At 36.6% G+C, this 16,827-nt stretch overlaps 4 protein-coding genes and 1 long non-coding RNA gene across 8 annotated transcripts; 3 read left to right on the top strand and 2 right to left on the bottom strand.

Moving 5' to 3' along the window:
• Positions 1–876: 876 nt before the first annotated feature.
• On the top strand, positions 877–2,663 carry LOC133688229 (uncharacterized). Its single transcript, XR_009841121.1, has 3 exons — positions 877–976; positions 1,892–1,971; positions 2,564–2,663. It is a non-coding gene; the product is annotated as an uncharacterized LOC133688229 (long non-coding RNA).
• A 137-nt stretch (positions 2,664–2,800) lies between these two features.
• On the top strand, positions 2,801–3,592 carry LOC133689525 (cellulose synthase-like protein E6). The gene is made up of 2 exons (XM_062109383.1): positions 2,801–2,895; positions 3,241–3,592. Exons 1-2 carry the CDS (start codon positions 2,801–2,803, stop codon positions 3,590–3,592), a joined length of 447 nt encoding a protein of 148 aa, XP_061965367.1.
• Positions 3,593–4,237: 645 nt separating this feature from the next.
• Positions 4,238–8,747, top strand: LOC133689125 (cellulose synthase-like protein E6). The gene is made up of 8 exons (XM_062108878.1): positions 4,238–4,557; positions 4,645–4,966; positions 6,256–6,396; positions 6,484–6,615; positions 6,839–7,051; positions 7,159–7,383; positions 7,478–7,825; positions 8,078–8,747. The coding sequence occupies exons 1-8, from the start codon at positions 4,286–4,288 to the stop codon at positions 8,621–8,623; spliced, it is 2,199 nt and encodes a 732-aa protein (XP_061964862.1). The 5' UTR covers positions 4,238–4,285; the 3' UTR covers positions 8,624–8,747.
• Positions 8,721–13,204, bottom strand: LOC133689126 (acetyl-CoA acetyltransferase 2-like). 4 transcript variants are annotated; one of them, XM_062108880.1, is made up of 14 exons: positions 13,027–13,203; positions 12,810–12,908; positions 12,532–12,705; positions 12,302–12,407; positions 11,656–11,794; positions 11,327–11,404; positions 11,179–11,244; positions 10,685–10,770; positions 10,207–10,306; positions 10,010–10,120; positions 9,882–9,923; positions 9,651–9,737; positions 9,225–9,328; positions 8,721–8,997 (listed from the first exon to the last, which is right to left on the bottom strand). In XM_062108880.1, exons 1-13 carry the CDS (start codon positions 13,055–13,057, stop codon positions 9,239–9,241), a joined length of 1,209 nt encoding a protein of 402 aa, XP_061964864.1. In that variant the 5' UTR covers positions 13,058–13,203; the 3' UTR covers positions 8,721–8,997; positions 9,225–9,238. The 4 variants fall into 4 exon arrangements, with proteins under 4 accessions (XP_061964864.1, XP_061964863.1, XP_061964866.1 ...); XM_062108879.1 differs by having other exon boundaries at positions 9,243–9,328; positions 13,027–13,202; XM_062108882.1 differs by lacking the exon at positions 9,651–9,737 and having other exon boundaries at positions 13,027–13,204.
• Positions 13,205–13,536: 332 nt separating this feature from the next.
• Positions 13,537–16,168, bottom strand: LOC133689127 (DNA oxidative demethylase ALKBH2). Its single transcript, XM_062108884.1, has 4 exons — positions 15,797–16,168; positions 15,200–15,316; positions 14,927–15,116; positions 13,537–14,106 (listed from the first exon to the last, which is right to left on the bottom strand). The coding sequence occupies exons 1-4, from the start codon at positions 16,010–16,012 to the stop codon at positions 13,907–13,909; spliced, it is 723 nt and encodes a 240-aa protein (XP_061964868.1). The 5' UTR covers positions 16,013–16,168; the 3' UTR covers positions 13,537–13,906.
• Positions 16,169–16,827: the final 659 nt, after the last annotated feature.

Genomic DNA, 16,827 nt, shown 5'->3' with positions numbered 1-16,827 from the left:
TACAGGATTGACTTTCATGGATATTGCCCCCATGCTAAAGATCAATGAGCTAGAAGACATTTGCCTTGGACAATAAGTGGATGACTTGTGGAGCATTAAGACGCGGCTGCTATGAAAGAGTAGAGGGCATGCGCAGGTTCCGAGAACAAGTTGACTCTTGTCAAGGTGGTGAGCTCGATGAAAGCATTGTAATACTCAGTATCAAGACATATATGGATCAACCTTTAATGGGTTGTCCCCATAGGTAAAGGTGGAAAGCTACCTGGACTCTTGAGACTAAGAGCGAAAGACTCACGGAGTAGTAAGGCGTGGTTCCTAGGGTGGAAAAGAGGGCAGACGCAACTCCTAGATGAGTAGACTCTTGGAAGATTGGTAAGCTCATGATCATATTGAGATACTCAGATAATGATTGTCGCACTTGGAAATAGAAATTTTCGTTTGAGGGGGTGTTGTAAGCCTTGATGTAAGGCTTGATGAATCATTCCGGACCGAGCATGATTGATACACTCAAAGGGGAATGTTATCCTAGAGACAAGCGTTAACACTCTTCAGATGTGAAGTGGCAAACCATCTGGTTGTAGTGATCATTTTATGTGAGAAAATGTGTGCTTTGGTGACTCTGGTGATTGAAAGGTGTGGCGAGTACCTCTAAACTATGCCACAGACGCTCTCGGAATGATAAGCTTAGAAGAGTTGCAAAATGCAAGCCTGTGCTGAAGAAGCAAGAGGACAGTTGCCCCACATGAATTGTAATGTTTTGAATTAATGAGTAGGAAAATACAATAAAGCCCTTGGAGGCTTAAAAGTTGGAGTATAAATAAATAAGGGTATTGTAGTAATTAGATAAACATAAGAAAGAATATTTTGAGTGAAAAACCGTGAGAGAGAAGGGAGAAGGGAGGAACAAGAAGAAGAAGAGAAAATAGGGGAAAATAAGGGAAAAAGAAAAGGAGTTGGAGGAAATAAGTAAAAAGGGGTAAGATTATGCTTTAATGTGTATAATATGTTTTCTTTAGCTTTAATTTCAGTTTTGATAAATGTTAGGGTTATGAAATTTGTGTTTTGAGTTTAATTGATGAATTAAATTGAATGTTAGGGGTTGATTGTTGTGATTAATTGATGATTTAGTTGATTATAGAAGATTGTGATGATTTTGAGTTATAGTTTTGTTGAATGGTGAATGTTGAGTTAAAAATCAGGGGAGAACAGTAGGTTTCTGTTAAAATTCTGGATTGGAGGTTGAAGATGACGAAAATTCAATTTGGTCCCTCAATTTGCAAAAATTACAGTTTAGTCCCCGAACTTTGGAAAATTGTAAATTGGTCCCTGGAGAATATTACGAGATTCTGAACAGAATAACATATGAATTATGGACATAATTACTGTATAGATAAGAGAATTTAACACTTTCAATTTGGTCCTCCAATTTGACAAAAATTACAATTTGACCCTAAAAATTTGATAAAATTCCAGAATGGTCCCTGGAGTATAATGAGATGATCTGGACAGAAATGAGGATGAATTATGGACATAATTTCAGTATATTCATGGATTTATGATAAATTTTAGTTTGGTCCTCCAATTTGACAAAAGTTGCAATTTAACCCTTAAGAATATGATAAATTACAGATTAGTCCCTAGCTGTAATATTACCCTTTTCAGATTGGTTTGATGAATAATTGAGGGTTATTTAGTGAATTATTACCAATTTTATTAATTGTTTTATTATGGATTAGATTTCGGGAAAACCATTAAATGTTGGGTTTTTAGGAAAGATAACTAGTTAGTTCAAAAACATTTAGGGTTATGGAATACACCCTTAGATAAGTGTATTAAATAGGTTATATATATTCTTTTGAGTCATTCTTAAATATGTCTCCTTTATATTCAGATAATCCTGATATTCTACCGGCGGGACGTCAGTAGGATTTTCTTCGATATCAGCTTTGAGTTTTGTTGCTTTCGAGTCAGGTAAGTGGATAATTTTCCATATGCATGAGAAATAGTATAAATATTTGATTTGTTAATATGAATTGAATCATGCTTCTTGATAATATATATGTTGATTGTTATCCTTGTTATGATAAAGCATGATCAATTATTGAATCTGAATTCTTGATATGAACCAACATATATTTTGAATTGACTTCTGAATTGATAGCTCCTTATTTGATTGATGTCATGAGTTGAGCTTTGAGATATGAATATCTTTGTTAGATTATGAGTATGAATCTATGGTATGTCAGTCAGAATACCCATGCTAACAAGGTAGTGTTAGTCTTTGTGCACATCGTATCTGAACCCTAGTTGGTCGGGGGAGTCACCAACCTGTGTGGACTGATCATCCCACAGTACGGAGCCTCATGCTCATTGCATTTTGATTTTCTGACAAACTTTACCATTTGATCTTCTTGTTATGCCCTATTTGAGAAACCTTCCTATAAGAACCTAAAGCCATACTTGTATATATATTTCTCATTGTTTTATTACCTCGTGTATGTATATTGAACGTTATCTACTCACTGAGTTGTTGAACTCACCCTCTCATTATTATTCTTTTCAGGCTTATAGCTTGATAGCAGGTCATTTTGTTGGACCTTCAGAACCTGCTTTTTTATTGTACTTTGTACCTTTCCTTTATGTCTAGTTAGTGCTTCAAAACTCTGAACTTATATAAACTATTGTATTAAGATAATTATATTATGAAGTTGATTTTGTTATTAATGCTGCGTTGAACTCTGATTGAGTTAGGATAAGTTTGTGTATAAGTTTGGGTTCGCATAGATATGAAACCTTGACTATGTGCCGGTCATGGATCCAGGACTTGGGTCGTGACATGAATGGCAAAGGGGGCGATTGTTGGGTTGTTGTCATTGCATGTGCAGCAAATGGACGGCACCAACCATTGACTATTGGCAGCCACCATTGTTGAAGGTGAGTTGCAGTTGGTGGCCACCATTGTTGACAAAAGAGCAAGAGGAGCTGTCATGGATGCCTATAAATAGAGGCATACGTTTGAGAGTAAAAAGAGATGAGAGTTGTGAGAATGTGAAGAGTGTAGAGAGAAAGTGAAGGGCTGCAAATGCAGCAAGAGAGCTGGGAGTTGAGTTGAGTGAAGTGATCATCCTCCTCTATGTATTGTGTTGTAATCCTTTCTCTATCTCTAAATAATATGGACTCTCTCCCGTGGATGTAGGCGGTTTTGCCGAACTACGTTAAATATTGTGAACTACTTGACAGGTATGAGAAGGATTTGCCAAGGGTAGACATATTTGTGTGTACTGCAGACCCAGAAATGGAGCCACCAATCATGGTGATCAACACGGTCTTATCAATGATGGCCTATGATTATCCACCAGAGAAGCTGAGCGTTTATCTGTCGGATGATGGTGTCTCAGAATTGACCTTTTATGCAATTCTAGAGGCATCAAGGTTCCCAAAGTATTGGCTACCGTTTTGCAAGAAGTTCAACGTAGAACCAAGATCACCCGAGGCCTATTTTCAGATTGAACCACTGGATGACCCTGTCAAGACCAAAGAGTGGTTGTTCATCAAGGTAAGCTATGCTGGGGTTAATATGACAGCTCTTTAATCTTGACCTTAGCTAGTTTGATTTGTGTTAAGTTAATGTAACTGGAGTTAGTTTAAGTGGTGATTAAAGTTACCAAGTGTAATGCTAGCATTGTTGATTTAGTATGTATAAAGAGGGCTGAAAGTTCTGGAATTGTAAGAGGAAAAAACAGTGGTGAAAGCGAATAAAAAAAATCTGCAGTTTAGTAACGTTGTTCCAGCTTCGGTGCCATAGCTTCAACAATAATATCTCTTCTCTGTAAAAATTATTTGTTATTTATCTTTTTGTAACAGATTTTTTTGGTATGAAACATATATATTTTTAGAAACCGGCAAGCTTTTTAAAGCACAAAAGTTGTAAAAATGTCATTTCCACAAAACTTACAGTTTCCAACCCCTATGCAAAAACATACTGCGATGCCACAATCTAAAATAAGCTTGGCTGGTAAGCTTTTTAATGCACAAAAATTATGAAAGTCTCAATTCCACAGAAGTTATAGTATTTTTTTGCATCAAGTAAATAAGGTGTATAAAATTTTTAATATATTTATTTTCTAGAGATTTCTCTAATTTCTTAACCATACTTTAAACCAAACATGTGTGTCAATCTGAGCCTTAAACATCAGACTCACTTGTCTTTTCTGCTTCTATATATGCTTGATCTTTCATAATCTCTCGGTGTGTGTGTGAGAGAGAGAGAGAGATTGCGAAAGAGATGGGAAAAAATGAATATCTTCCACTCTTTGAAACAAGGGTATCAAGAGGAAGGCTTCTGTTCAAACTATACGTGCTTACAATATGTGTTGCTATTTGCATGATACTGGTGTATAGAGTGAGTTACTTGCCAGTTGAAGGAGCAGTAGAAATATGGAGTTGGATTGGAATGTTCTTCGCAGAGCTATGGTTCAGTTTTTACTGGTTTATCACTCAACTTGTTCGATGGAACCCCATTTATCGTTACACTTTCGAGGACAGGCTCTCCCAGAGGTTTTAAATGTTTCCATTTTCACTGTATGTGCTTTACTCTATCCAAGCTAGACACTTTGGTTATAATGATTATGAACTACTTGATAGGTACGAGAAGGATTTACCAGGGGTGGACATATTTGTGTGCACAGCAGACCCAGAAATTGAGCCACCAACTATGGTTATCAACACGGTCTTGTCTATGATGGCCTACGATTACCCACCGGAGAAGCTAAGTGTCTATCTATCGGACGATGGTGGCTCAGACTTGACCTTTTATGCAATGTTAGAGGCATCAAGATTCTCAAAACACTGGCTACCATTTTGCAAGAAGTTGAAGATACAACCAAGATCACCAGAGGCCTACTTTCGGACAGCTCTTGAGCCACTAGATGATCCTAACAAGGCCAAAGAGTGGTTGTTTGTCAAGGTAAACATCGTAGATTTCATGCCCTCTTTTTTTAACAGTTTATAGTGTCGTGTTTCATAATGAGAAATCTGTAAATCAACCCTGAACGCTTCAAGTAATTAAAGCTGATTAACACGGCATGGATCGGTAATTAATAAGAGTTAAGAAAGTGAAAGGTGCTTACTACTCATAAACGAGAGGAGATCATTAGCGTTTTGTTGCTATCTTAAAACAGAAATCATTTTGTAACTGCACGTAAACATTTCCCCATGTCCCACATGGTTTGGTCTAGTCTAGCTTAATTCCTTGCAATTGGAGGAGTGGTCCAAAACAAGACAAGAGATTTGTCCATCTTGTTAAGTTGAGGTCCACTTCCATCTTGAAAGCAGACAATTCTAGCAGATGTATGTGAGGTTGTGCTTGGAGCCTGAGGAGATGAAACTATTGTTATCCACCAGAAATTGCGGTGGTGACCCACTCCTGCTGTTGTGACAATTATTTCCCATGTCGGAATCAAAAGTCAAGCTTGCTCTGTAACTCTTCCATCACCTTAAATCAATTGGACGAATGGGGAGTTGTGTTATCTTCCCACAAAGCTTGGAGGATAAAAACAAATTGATTATACCAGGGGTAATTCAATATGTTCTCAACCTTTTCCCTTTATTATTGTTATTATAAGGTATAGTCAGGAAACACTACTATTGAGATATGGTTAAGATTAGAAATTTGGCGAGCGGCCTAATACAAAGATTATAAATAACAAGAAAAAACTTTAACAAAATTATGAATCATTAGATCATAATCTTACTAATCTAATAAATCCTGTATATTTTGAAATCTTTAATTTCAAGTATTTTTTTTAATATATTCATTCTTAATACTTTAATTTCTCAAACATATAAATCTAAGATGGTGCTACTAAACTTAATTTGGTCCAATCCAATGATTTGTTAAATTGAAACCTTCCTTGAGTTGGATTTTAAATTAAACTAAATGAAAGTTTCTATAGTCAAATCTAGAATAATTAATCTACGATCTAATCAAAACTTGATTTGATTTTAGAAAAAATATCAAAATAACATTATTTTTTTAATCTTGAAACGATATCATCTTGAATTTACTCGAGTTAATTCACTCATGATCCGAGTTACTAACCAAGCGAGATTTAATAACTTTAATCCAAGTTAATGACTTCATTGATCCAGCTCTCTCTTTTTTGTCGGAACATATCATCTAGGTTGATTTGTTTTATTTTATTTTTTAGTTCTTTCAATTTTGATTACAATTGAGCTCTGCTTTCTTAATTACAGAAACTATACATAGACATGAAGTACCAGATTGAAGCAACCACAAAGCTAGGCAAAGTTCCAGAGGAAATTCGCAAAGAACACAAGGGATTTCGCGAGTGGAATTTCATCTCAAGTCGACGAGATCACCAAACCATCCTTGAAGTACTTCATCTTCATCGTTTCTAGTCCCATAATGAGTACGTCGACGCATGAAATACCTTAGGTTGATAGAGTTGACTTGTTTTGTAGATTCTGATAGATGGAAGAGACCCTCAGGCTATGGACAATGAAGGACAACCTTTGCCAACTTTGGTATATTTGGCTCGTGAAAAGAGACCTCAATATCCTCACAATTTTAAAGCAGGAGCCATGAATGCACTGGTAAACAGTCCATATATAGTGTTCTATCAAGCCATTACTTAAATAGTGCTTTGTTACTTTCACAAGACAGAAGAAACGGGACAATCAAGACAAAAAATACATGTTCTCTTGTTCTTCCAACACTGATCTAAAAATAAATTTATTTTATGCATTTATCTTCGTCCATGTATCTGTAACATTGTAGGCATAAAAACTAACCGTGTTTGACAATATTGCTAACTAGATAAGGGTGTCTTCGAGGATAAGCAACAGTCCGATTATCCTCAACGTTGACTGTGACATGTACTCGAATAATTCATACTCGGTAAGAGATGCATTATGCTTTTTCATGGATGAAGTGAAGGGTCGTGAGATTGGATATATACAGTATCCACAGGCGTTTGAGAACATCACAAAGAATGATATTTACTGCAATTCATTGATTATAGAAATGGAGGTATGCATTTGTCAAGCACTCCTGATTTTTTAAATAGTTGAATGAGGAAATAGACACTAACAAAGGTTCTATGGATTCTGTGCTGCTATCCATAACTGGCTATCTAGGTGGACTTTCCAGGATTAGATGCGAATGGAGGGCCTCTATATATCGGTACCGGGTGCTTTCACAGGCGAGAGGCTCTTTTTGGGAGGAGGTACAGCAATGAAAATAAGGTAGACTGGAAGGAAGTGAATGATAGGAAGGTTAAAGAAAGTCCTGGAGTCCTGGAAGAAGTATGCAGAATTCTTGCTAGTTGTACCTACGAAGCGAATACCGAATGGGGAAAGGAGGTATCTTTCTCTCTCTCAAACACAAGCAAGCACTCACAAAGAACACTCTTACATGCACAAATTAATGGCAATGACTAAAGTTGCAATTTCACAGATGGGTTTGAAATATGGCTGTCCAGTGGAGGATGTAATCACAGGACTCTCTGTACAATGTAAAGGTTGGAGATCGATGTACTTCATTCCTGAAAGAAAGGGTTTCTTGGGACTAGCTCCTACAACACTATTGCAGACATTGGTTCAGCACAAGAGATGGTCTGAAGGTGATTTTCAAATTTTGATAACAAGGCACAGCCCCTTCCTGTTAGGACACAAAAGGATACCCCTAAAACTTCAACTTTCATACTGTATCTACTTGCTATGGGCTACCAGCTGGTTTGCTGTGCTGTACTATCTTGTTGTGCCGCCCCTTTGCCTGCTCAGGAGCATCTCCTTATTTCCGAAGGTATGAACCTTTCAATTCATCAGCTAAAACAACCGATCCTCTTATCTTAGCCAAGACAAATTTCAACAATAAACCAGGCTTAAGGATACAGCAAATTTCAATCTACATATCAAGGTGCATCGTCACCCTGCTCCTCATTGTCATCCTTGAATCTTTCACACTATCACCATCATCATCTTTATCTATTCTTAACATGTCATGATTTTCTAAATTTTCCACTCAACTACTTGCTGAATCATCTTGCTCTTTCAGTTATCAAGCCCCTGGATCCAATCATTCACATATGCCATCTTTGCCAACCGTACATATGGCCTCGTAGAATTTGTTTGGAGTGGTGGCACAATTCAAGGTTGGTGGAATGGTCAAAGAATGTGGGTGTTCAAAAGAACAACTTCCCATTTATTTGGCTTCTTTGACGCTATCAGAAAGTTGTTGGGATTCAGCACCTCTACCTTTGTGATCACTGCAAAGGTGGCTGAAGAGGATGTTTCCGAGAGATATGAGAAAGAAAAAATGGAGTTTGGTGTTTCATCACCAATGTTTAACATTTTAGCAACACTGGCACTGCTCAACATGTTCAGTTTTGTTGGTGGTATAAAGATGCTGATTATGGATGTTGAAAGTAAGGTTCTTGACCTATTGGCACTGCAGATAATTCTATGTGGGCTCTTAGTTTTGATCAATCTACCAATATACCAAGGACTCTTCTTTCGAAAGGACAGCGGCAGGATGCCCTATTCAGTAACATACAAGTCAATCATTGTTTCACTCTTGGCTTGTTCAATAGCCTTGTACTAAAAACAGTGTACCCTTCTTCAAACCCAAGTATAAACTGCTCGACTATGCATTTGTAGAACTATGACGACATACATAGTTTCTACACACAAATAAAAGCTTACCAAGTAGTAATTCCATAGAGAAATTTCCATATGGTTGAGAATCCATGTATGGCAGTATTGAAACACATTTGTTTACCACATGTTTGGGTAGGGGTTTCAATAAACAAACACCAATGCTATATAGCATTTTAACTGAAAGACTTGAGATTTTGATACACCTTATTCAAGTGAAGTTACATTGGAAAAAAAAGTTCTGAATTGCACAACTGTATGATGATGTGAGATGAACAAAATCTATGTCATAGCGAAGAAGGTCCAGCCCTTGCAACTTGCCTACAAGATGCAAAAGTGTATTTGTGAACCACTGAAAATTCTTAATAATTCAAGCCCTGGGAGGGTGGGATCACCTTTTCCATTCTGGAATCAGTGATGAACCGAAACAATTGGTCAAAGTGTTTCATGGTGCTTTATATTTAAGATACTTGATCAGAATTTGAAATGAGCCAAGAACTAAGACAAAAAGATATCACAAAACTGAATAGAACATTCATTTTCCTCACCAAATGTAGAGGGCTTACATGAGTTCAAGGACCAGGGCAGATGCCCCTCCTCCCCCATTGCAGATGCCACCAACTCCATACTTCCCATTCTTATGTTTTAGTACCTGCAATATAATTGCACACCTTAATTTGGATTCTGAATGAACGAAACAAAAGGTATGTAAAAGGAAACAATTTTAATGCATCTTCAACCCATCCAAGCAACTGGCTTCCTCTCCGAAATGGTTTCAGGCACTGGGCAGGTAAAGAGAGTTTAAAAAAAAAAACAAACTCTAGACAGAAGAAAATTAGAGACTAACTTTGTAGCCTACAGAAAATCCAAACATACACAAGTGTGGGTTGAGAGAGAGATAGATTACACAACAGTGTTCAGAGAGGCCATGAGAAACAAAAAAACAAAAAACCCAGAGCCACTATATAAGTTACCCCTAGCAGCGTGACCAAGATACGAGCCCCACTGCATCCTAGTGGATGTCCCAAAGATACAGCTCCACCATGAGCATTAACTTTTTGCTGCACTCATAACCATCACAATACTTCAGCAAAACGAAAATAAATGATGAATAACTGAATAGAACATCCTAAATAGCCCCCAAATTTAGAACTAGAATGCACTGACAAATAAGCAATAAAGGGTGGAATTAGTTTGTAACTCACAGGATTAAGACCAAGCAATTTTTGATTGGCAAGAGCCACAACCTGCAGAGAAGATAGCAACATGTAACCAGCAAATAGCTACTTCAATAAGACAATGGTGGTATGAAGGTGAAGGCATGGCTACTTACAGAAAAGGCTTCATTTATTTCATAGAAATCAATCTGAGAAGCCTCCAAACCAGCGTTTGAAATAGCTTTTGGTATTGCAAGGGCTGGTGCAGTTGTAAATAACTCAGGGGCCTGCCAAGACAATGTTATTTCAGCACTACGTTATTTGAAGTTGTGCTCTGCCAAGCCCAAGAAAACACAAACATTCTTTAAACTACCTGAGCAGCATCAGCATATCCTCTTATCTTTGCAATTACTTGCAACCCGAGCTTTAATGCCTTCTCCCCACTCATTAGCACTAGTGCAGCAGCACCATCACTGTTAATCATAACAGCACCAGCCAATAATGAAATGACAAAAGAAGTGCTTTGACACCAAAATGATCATGGGTACATAATTGATTCCATTATGCATGGGTGATGAACTTAAAACATGTGACCATTGATTTTGCTGAGAAGGTAAAAGGCATATAAACCTAAACCAGCTTTGGCTAGCAATGTTTTATTACATAAAAAAGAGTCAGCTAGCACTTGAGTTGATGTTCTATAGTTATAGAGGGCGAAGGATTTCATTCATGGGTGAGTTCTAGTTTAGGAAGCCAGACGCATTCATAACTTTCTTGGTAAATTCTGCTAATCTTGATGCATCTACAATGATCTAAGACAATTCTCCAAGGACAAGGGCGTGAGAGAGAACCTTATGCTAGAAGCATTGCCAGCAGTAACAGAGCCACCATTCTCCTTGAAACTCGGTCTAAGCTTCCTAAGTTTTGCAGCATCAAACTAGGAAGAGACATGTGAAAAGAGAAACAGAATAAATTGGCTTTTCATTTAAAACAAAATTTTTAACTTGATAACGGGTATCTTCATTTTGGAAATGATTGGAATGGATGGTACAATAGGTAACTATCTATAATATCTGGAAAAACTGAAGCTGATAGCCTTCATGAGCTCAACGCAACAAGAAATAAAGCCAAATACTTATATTTGTGCTTTACATATTGCTACAGCACTGCTGGGATCAAATTTACAAACACTTAAAGGCAAATATCTTCATTCTGAAAAGAGAATTGGCTCATCTTACAAAAAACAATTGGACTTGAACACTCCCATCTAGAATCTATTTTGGTATTCAATTGAGAAGAAAAACATGCATAAAATCTAAGCTAGATGTGCAACCACTCTATTTACCTTTCCCAATCCATCATCTTTGTCAACAATGGTGGACGGCTTCCCTCTTCCCCCAGAAACTTCAACCTGCATGTAGTACAAATCAATTAATGTTTGGCATATACAGAAAGCAGATTGAGACAGATCATATCAGAATTAAGAATCACACCGGAACTACTTCCCAGGAAAAGTGACCACTATTTTGCGCAGCAATCCCCCGCTCAAAACTTTGAATAGCATAAGAATCCTGTAATAAAGCATGGATAGAAACAGCCAAAACATTAACAAACTCAAAGAGTGAAACATACATCTACTAAATCATAAGAAAAATTCTCGTTTTGAAAACTGTGTTGTTTGGATACATGTTACAAGGGAGGAGTTCTGACATCACCAAATAAAAAGGTTCAAATGTGAAAAAAGGGGATTTAAGTGGCATACTTGTAGGGTGAAAAACACAAGAAAAATTTAAGCATACAGAATGCTATACTACTAGTATACCTGATCATCCCTTGTTATACTATGCTGATCTGCACATATTTCTGCACAAACTCCCATTCCAAAGTCATTATAAACATCCCACAGCCCATCTTTCATCATGCCATCAACAATAGTATCATGTCCTAATCGAGACCCTTTTCTGTTTAGAAAATAGGGTAAGAATGAATAACGAGATATTCTAACCATCAGGTAGACATGGACAAATACAAACATTAATAAACAACTGACTGGATTAGCAATAGCAACAACCAAGCAGCAAGCAGCAAACATAACCAATGCAAAGTATTGGACATGTAGGTTGCTCAACAAAACAAAATTTTTATGTTACAGAGGGTTTGGTTTCATATAAAGTATCAAAACAGTAGACTTGAAGTTCCAAAAGATGATCTTGGAGTACGAAATAACCAGACTTGATCCCACCTAACTAAGTTCACGCCCAATCAGAACACAATTGAAAGCACTATAGTAGCTCAATTACCACTAGTAACTTGCCATTTTCCTCTTGTTAAAATATGAAAACTTACCATTTATAAGAAACCCTCTAAATTCACAAGCACAACCCTTCTCACAAGACCATGAATATTGAAAATCACAAAAGCAGCAAAACAACGTGATCGAAAGTCCAACGAGTGACACAAAACCAAACCTTGCATCTGCTAGATACTTAGGAGCATTAGACATGCTTTCCATCCCACCAGCCACAACAACATCATTGATACCCAATTGTATTGTCTGTGCTGCAAGCATAGTTGCTGAGAACCAAAAAAGGACATGATCAAACAACAAACTCATGGAAACTAACAATCTTCCCAAATTATCAATTCATCACCAGAAGCTGAAAAAAATACCAAACCTCTAGCACGTAAAGAATCTTACCTTTCATCCCAGAAGCACAAACTTTATTGATAGTAGTGCAAATGACTGAATTAGGAATACCAGCACCTAAAGCAGCTTGTCTAGCAGGAGCTTGTCCTAAATTAGCACTAAGAACATTGCCAAAGAACACTTCTTGCACAAGCGATGGATCGATGTTTGCCCTTTGAAGAGCACCTAGTAACCCATAACAAAGTAAAATTCACACCAAGTTTGATAGTAGAAATCATTGAACATCAAAGAAACGATCCATATATCACTAAAAGATGAGAAATGTTTACATTGAATAGCAATGGAACCAAGCTTTGTAGCGGAGAAAGAAGAAAGAGAACCAAGAAATCCTCCCATAGGTGTGCGAGCAACACCCACAATGCAAACATCTGTTCCCACATGAAAAAAACACAACAATTCAGCTATAACTAACAACAAAAAGAACCGAACAAAATATACATAAATGAAATTAAAAGAACAAGAACAAGAACAAGAAGAAGATAGGACCTCGTGGCTTTATAGAATCTGAAGAAGCCATAGAAGCAGTTCAAAGAATTCGCTTGAAAGACGAGAGAAATGGATCAGGAGAAAATGATGGGAGGGGTCAGCAGTCTCCTTGAAAGATTTTAGAAAGACAGCGAGAACCATTGGCGTCGCTTTTTGTTTCGTTTGTTTAATTTAACGGTTAGCCATTCTACCTTGGAATGCGTAATACGTCTCTCCCTCCAAAAAAGAAAAAAAAGAAAAAAAAAAGTAATATTAGGGCAAACTATAGATACCCCTCCATCCATTGGATAAGTTTCGATTCGGTCCCCAGACCTGGTGGATTGGCTCATATCGATCGAAACAATGTTAATTCATATTTTCTGGATCGACTAAATGACAAGTTTGGAAGGCTACATTTTGGAGCATAACCATAAAGACTTGAATCTTGTTTTAGGGAAAAAAGCTATCAAATACACAATCGCCATGCTATATCAATAGTTATTAAATTGCTGTCAAGGATCTGAAGTCAAATTATGTTAAAAATCATCAAAAAGACACATGACTAGATCAATGATGCAATACAATAGAAATCCATGATTAGATTCAAAAGGGGCGATGCCAGAGAAACTATACTACAAAATACATTCATCTCTTGTCAAAATTAGAGGCCTGTGCCCAGTAACAAGTGGTAACTTTATAGCACTAGCTGGTTCCTAGTTTTGAGGTATCAGGTAACTGATAAGCTTGGATCTCTTATATTTGCGTCAAAACAAGCCAATGATTCCTTTCTCTTCTTGATCGCAAAATGTAGCTATTGAGCAGGAAAAAGTTCAGTGAGAACTGAGGGGTTACGATAAGCAGCAGGCACCAAATGACCAAATATCCTCCTTCCAAGGCCTTGTCAGACAACAACATGCCGGAATGTAAGGTTAATCCGAGTAGCCTCTGCTTTTGCACGCTTAGGCACTGAGTGAAGCCAATCCCTTTGCGTGTAACCTTTCATCACCAATAGTGATCCATGCTTCAATATGAATGAATGCTGATCAAAACGGCTGCTCTTCTTTAGTCTCTTGCTAGTAGGTTCATCATCCAATCTTCTTTCTACCAATTATTCCAAAAACAAAATAATAGAATCAATGTTGGTAATTATAAAAGAACCATGAGAAACTGTATGAAACTACATGTTGTTTTTAACACATGGAGAAGGTGCTGGTAGCAGATGCTAGCATCTATGTAAAAATGGTTGAGGTGATTAAATTCCTCAGTCAATATAACAAAACCATTTGAGCAGACCAACTCGGGAGATGAAAACTCATCCATGTAAAGTCAAGAATGTCAAGCAAACCAAACGCTATGTCATCCTCAGCCACCCTATCAAATAATTTAGCCCAACCTAAGATATCTCATAGCTATCCTACAATATTACATTAGCCAGCCTATCTCCCAGCCACCCTAACGTATTCTTCCTTTTCCTCGTTTGTCAAAATATTATTGTAGCATAGGACCAAGTTTCTACCATACCAGTAATGAGTCACTTAAACTTCATGTGGCTAACATTTTTCTTCGTCTTTAAATGTAACCCATGAATCAAGTGCACACGGCAGAGATTTGTTATTGAGTAAAATCAAATTGAGCTGGTTAAGCTTGTGTTTTGGTTCTATATCTCTATAGTGGACTCCATTGAGTGGTGAGCTATCCCAAACTCTAATTTCTAAGGTGGTGATTTTTCTATATCCTTAGAATTTGTGAGTTTAAATCCTTGTTCTTCTTCAATAGAGCGGTGATTTTCTATATCCCTGTGGGTTGAACATCATCCATCCTCCACACATTTTCATTCAATCCTCCAAGCCAACCCGAAAATTAAAACACCTTGAACATACCAACAAAAAGAAAGGTGAAAAGGACACATGATTAGTAGAACCTTGGGATGATTTCATAGGTCTCTTCTTCAACAAGAATTCACGTTCACATCCAAAGGAAACCGAAGCAATTTCAGGAGTAGGTCCATAAAGCTTCTCATCATCAGCATGCCAACCAACATTGTCATTGCCACCTTTATACTTATTCAAGAGCAGGCTGTTAAATTTACTCCCAGGAAGAGCTTCAAGGACCTTCAGGATACAAGCAAAAAACATTAGATGTCATCGAAGTAAACAAGTACCTTAAAATCAACAATCGATTCAAGCATTCTAACCATATCCAAGAGGTCCTTGATTGGAGGGAAATCATCCCAAGAGTTGGCATGTGGCTTGTATCCACTGTACACTAATTCTGGCAATCCTGGACTTGCAACATAACATGTATCTCTAGGCTGCAGAGAAGTACACCCAATCAGAAAGAGCAAACAAATTCCAACCACACCCCCCCCCCCCCCCAAAAAAAAAAAATTGCACTCTTTGCACCCGAAATATGATAAATTAGATCACCCAACTCGTATAGAACTGATAAATCGACGATCCTAAGGCCACCCACATGATAGTGCTCATAGATTTCATCTACATAATTTCTAAACTCATAATAACACAAATCGAACCACACCCTACATCACACAACAATGCAGTTACTTTTAAACAACTCTTGAATCTTAAAAAGTACTAAGAAATAGATGCAAAACAACTACTGATCTTCTATAACAATGAATCATATACAAGATTTGGACAAAGCAATCAACTTTGATCTTTTCAACAAAACCAACTTCATAAATTCAGTAACTTGGCATCACCATTACATCCAAAACAAAAAATCGAGACTTTATAAAAAAAAACTAACAAAAAGAGAGAACCCTTTTCACCTGGAGGCATTGCCGACCGAAGACACGAATGGTGGGTCGAATCCAAGGGATATGTTTGTTGAGATAATCAAAGAATTCCCACGATTTCTCAAATCCTATAAACCTTTGAATGTAAACAACTTCACTACCATTTCCAAGATCGATGCTTTGTTTACCCCTTCCACTTTCTTCTTTGACCTCTTCGTTTTCAGGTTTCTTAAACTTGTTGAAGTACATCTTTTGCAACGGAAAAACTACAAGGGTCGGTTCAACCGCTAACAACACGCATTTTCATTCTTTGTAGCGGTAAGGTTGTCGGGTTGAGAGGACAAATGGGTCGGGTCGTTTTGAATGGTAAAAGCTGCTTCTTCTTTTTTCCTCTCTTTTTACTGAGAACATTTTATTTTATTTATAGATGACCCTTTTCCTTCTTCTTTTTTTATCAGCTAAGAGTTACCACTTACCAGTATTATTTGACCACCTCGTCATAATTAAAATTAAATAAAATTTTCCATTCTACATTTAATTTTAAAAACTCTTTTTTGTTTTAAAAATATTTTTAAAAATGAATTAATACTTTTTTAATCTTTTTAGATCATTTTAATATATTAATATCAAAAATAATTTTTTTAAAAAAATATTATTTTAATATATATTTGAGTGAAAAATATTTTCCAAAACAATTACAACTACACTCTCAAATACGTTCTTATCAGTTATAATGAGTATTATTAAACTTGATTTAGTTTATCGATCAATTTTTAGAATAAAATTCTGATTAAATTTTAAATTAAACATATCAGTTGACACGTATTAATCTATAAACTAATCAAAATTTCAATTGTGTTTTTTTAAAAACAAAATTTAAAATAATTTTTTTTAATAAAAATAATTATAACAAAATCATTTCACTTATCCAAAGATTAGCCGATTCAAGATTATGGGTCAAAACACACTTTTTTTTTTTAATTTTTATAATTTTCAAAGGAGCACACTTGTGGATTAAAGAGTCAAGAAAACAATCCACTCTCACGCATGTAGTTAGAAACTTG

This window comes from Populus nigra, chromosome 3 (genome assembly GCF_951802175.1).
Source record: "Populus nigra chromosome 3, ddPopNigr1.1, whole genome shotgun sequence".
NCBI lineage: Eukaryota > Viridiplantae > Streptophyta > Magnoliopsida > Malpighiales > Salicaceae > Populus > Populus nigra.
Note: the sequence above shows the minus strand (reverse complement) of the source record. Positions and strands in the feature narration are given on the sequence as shown.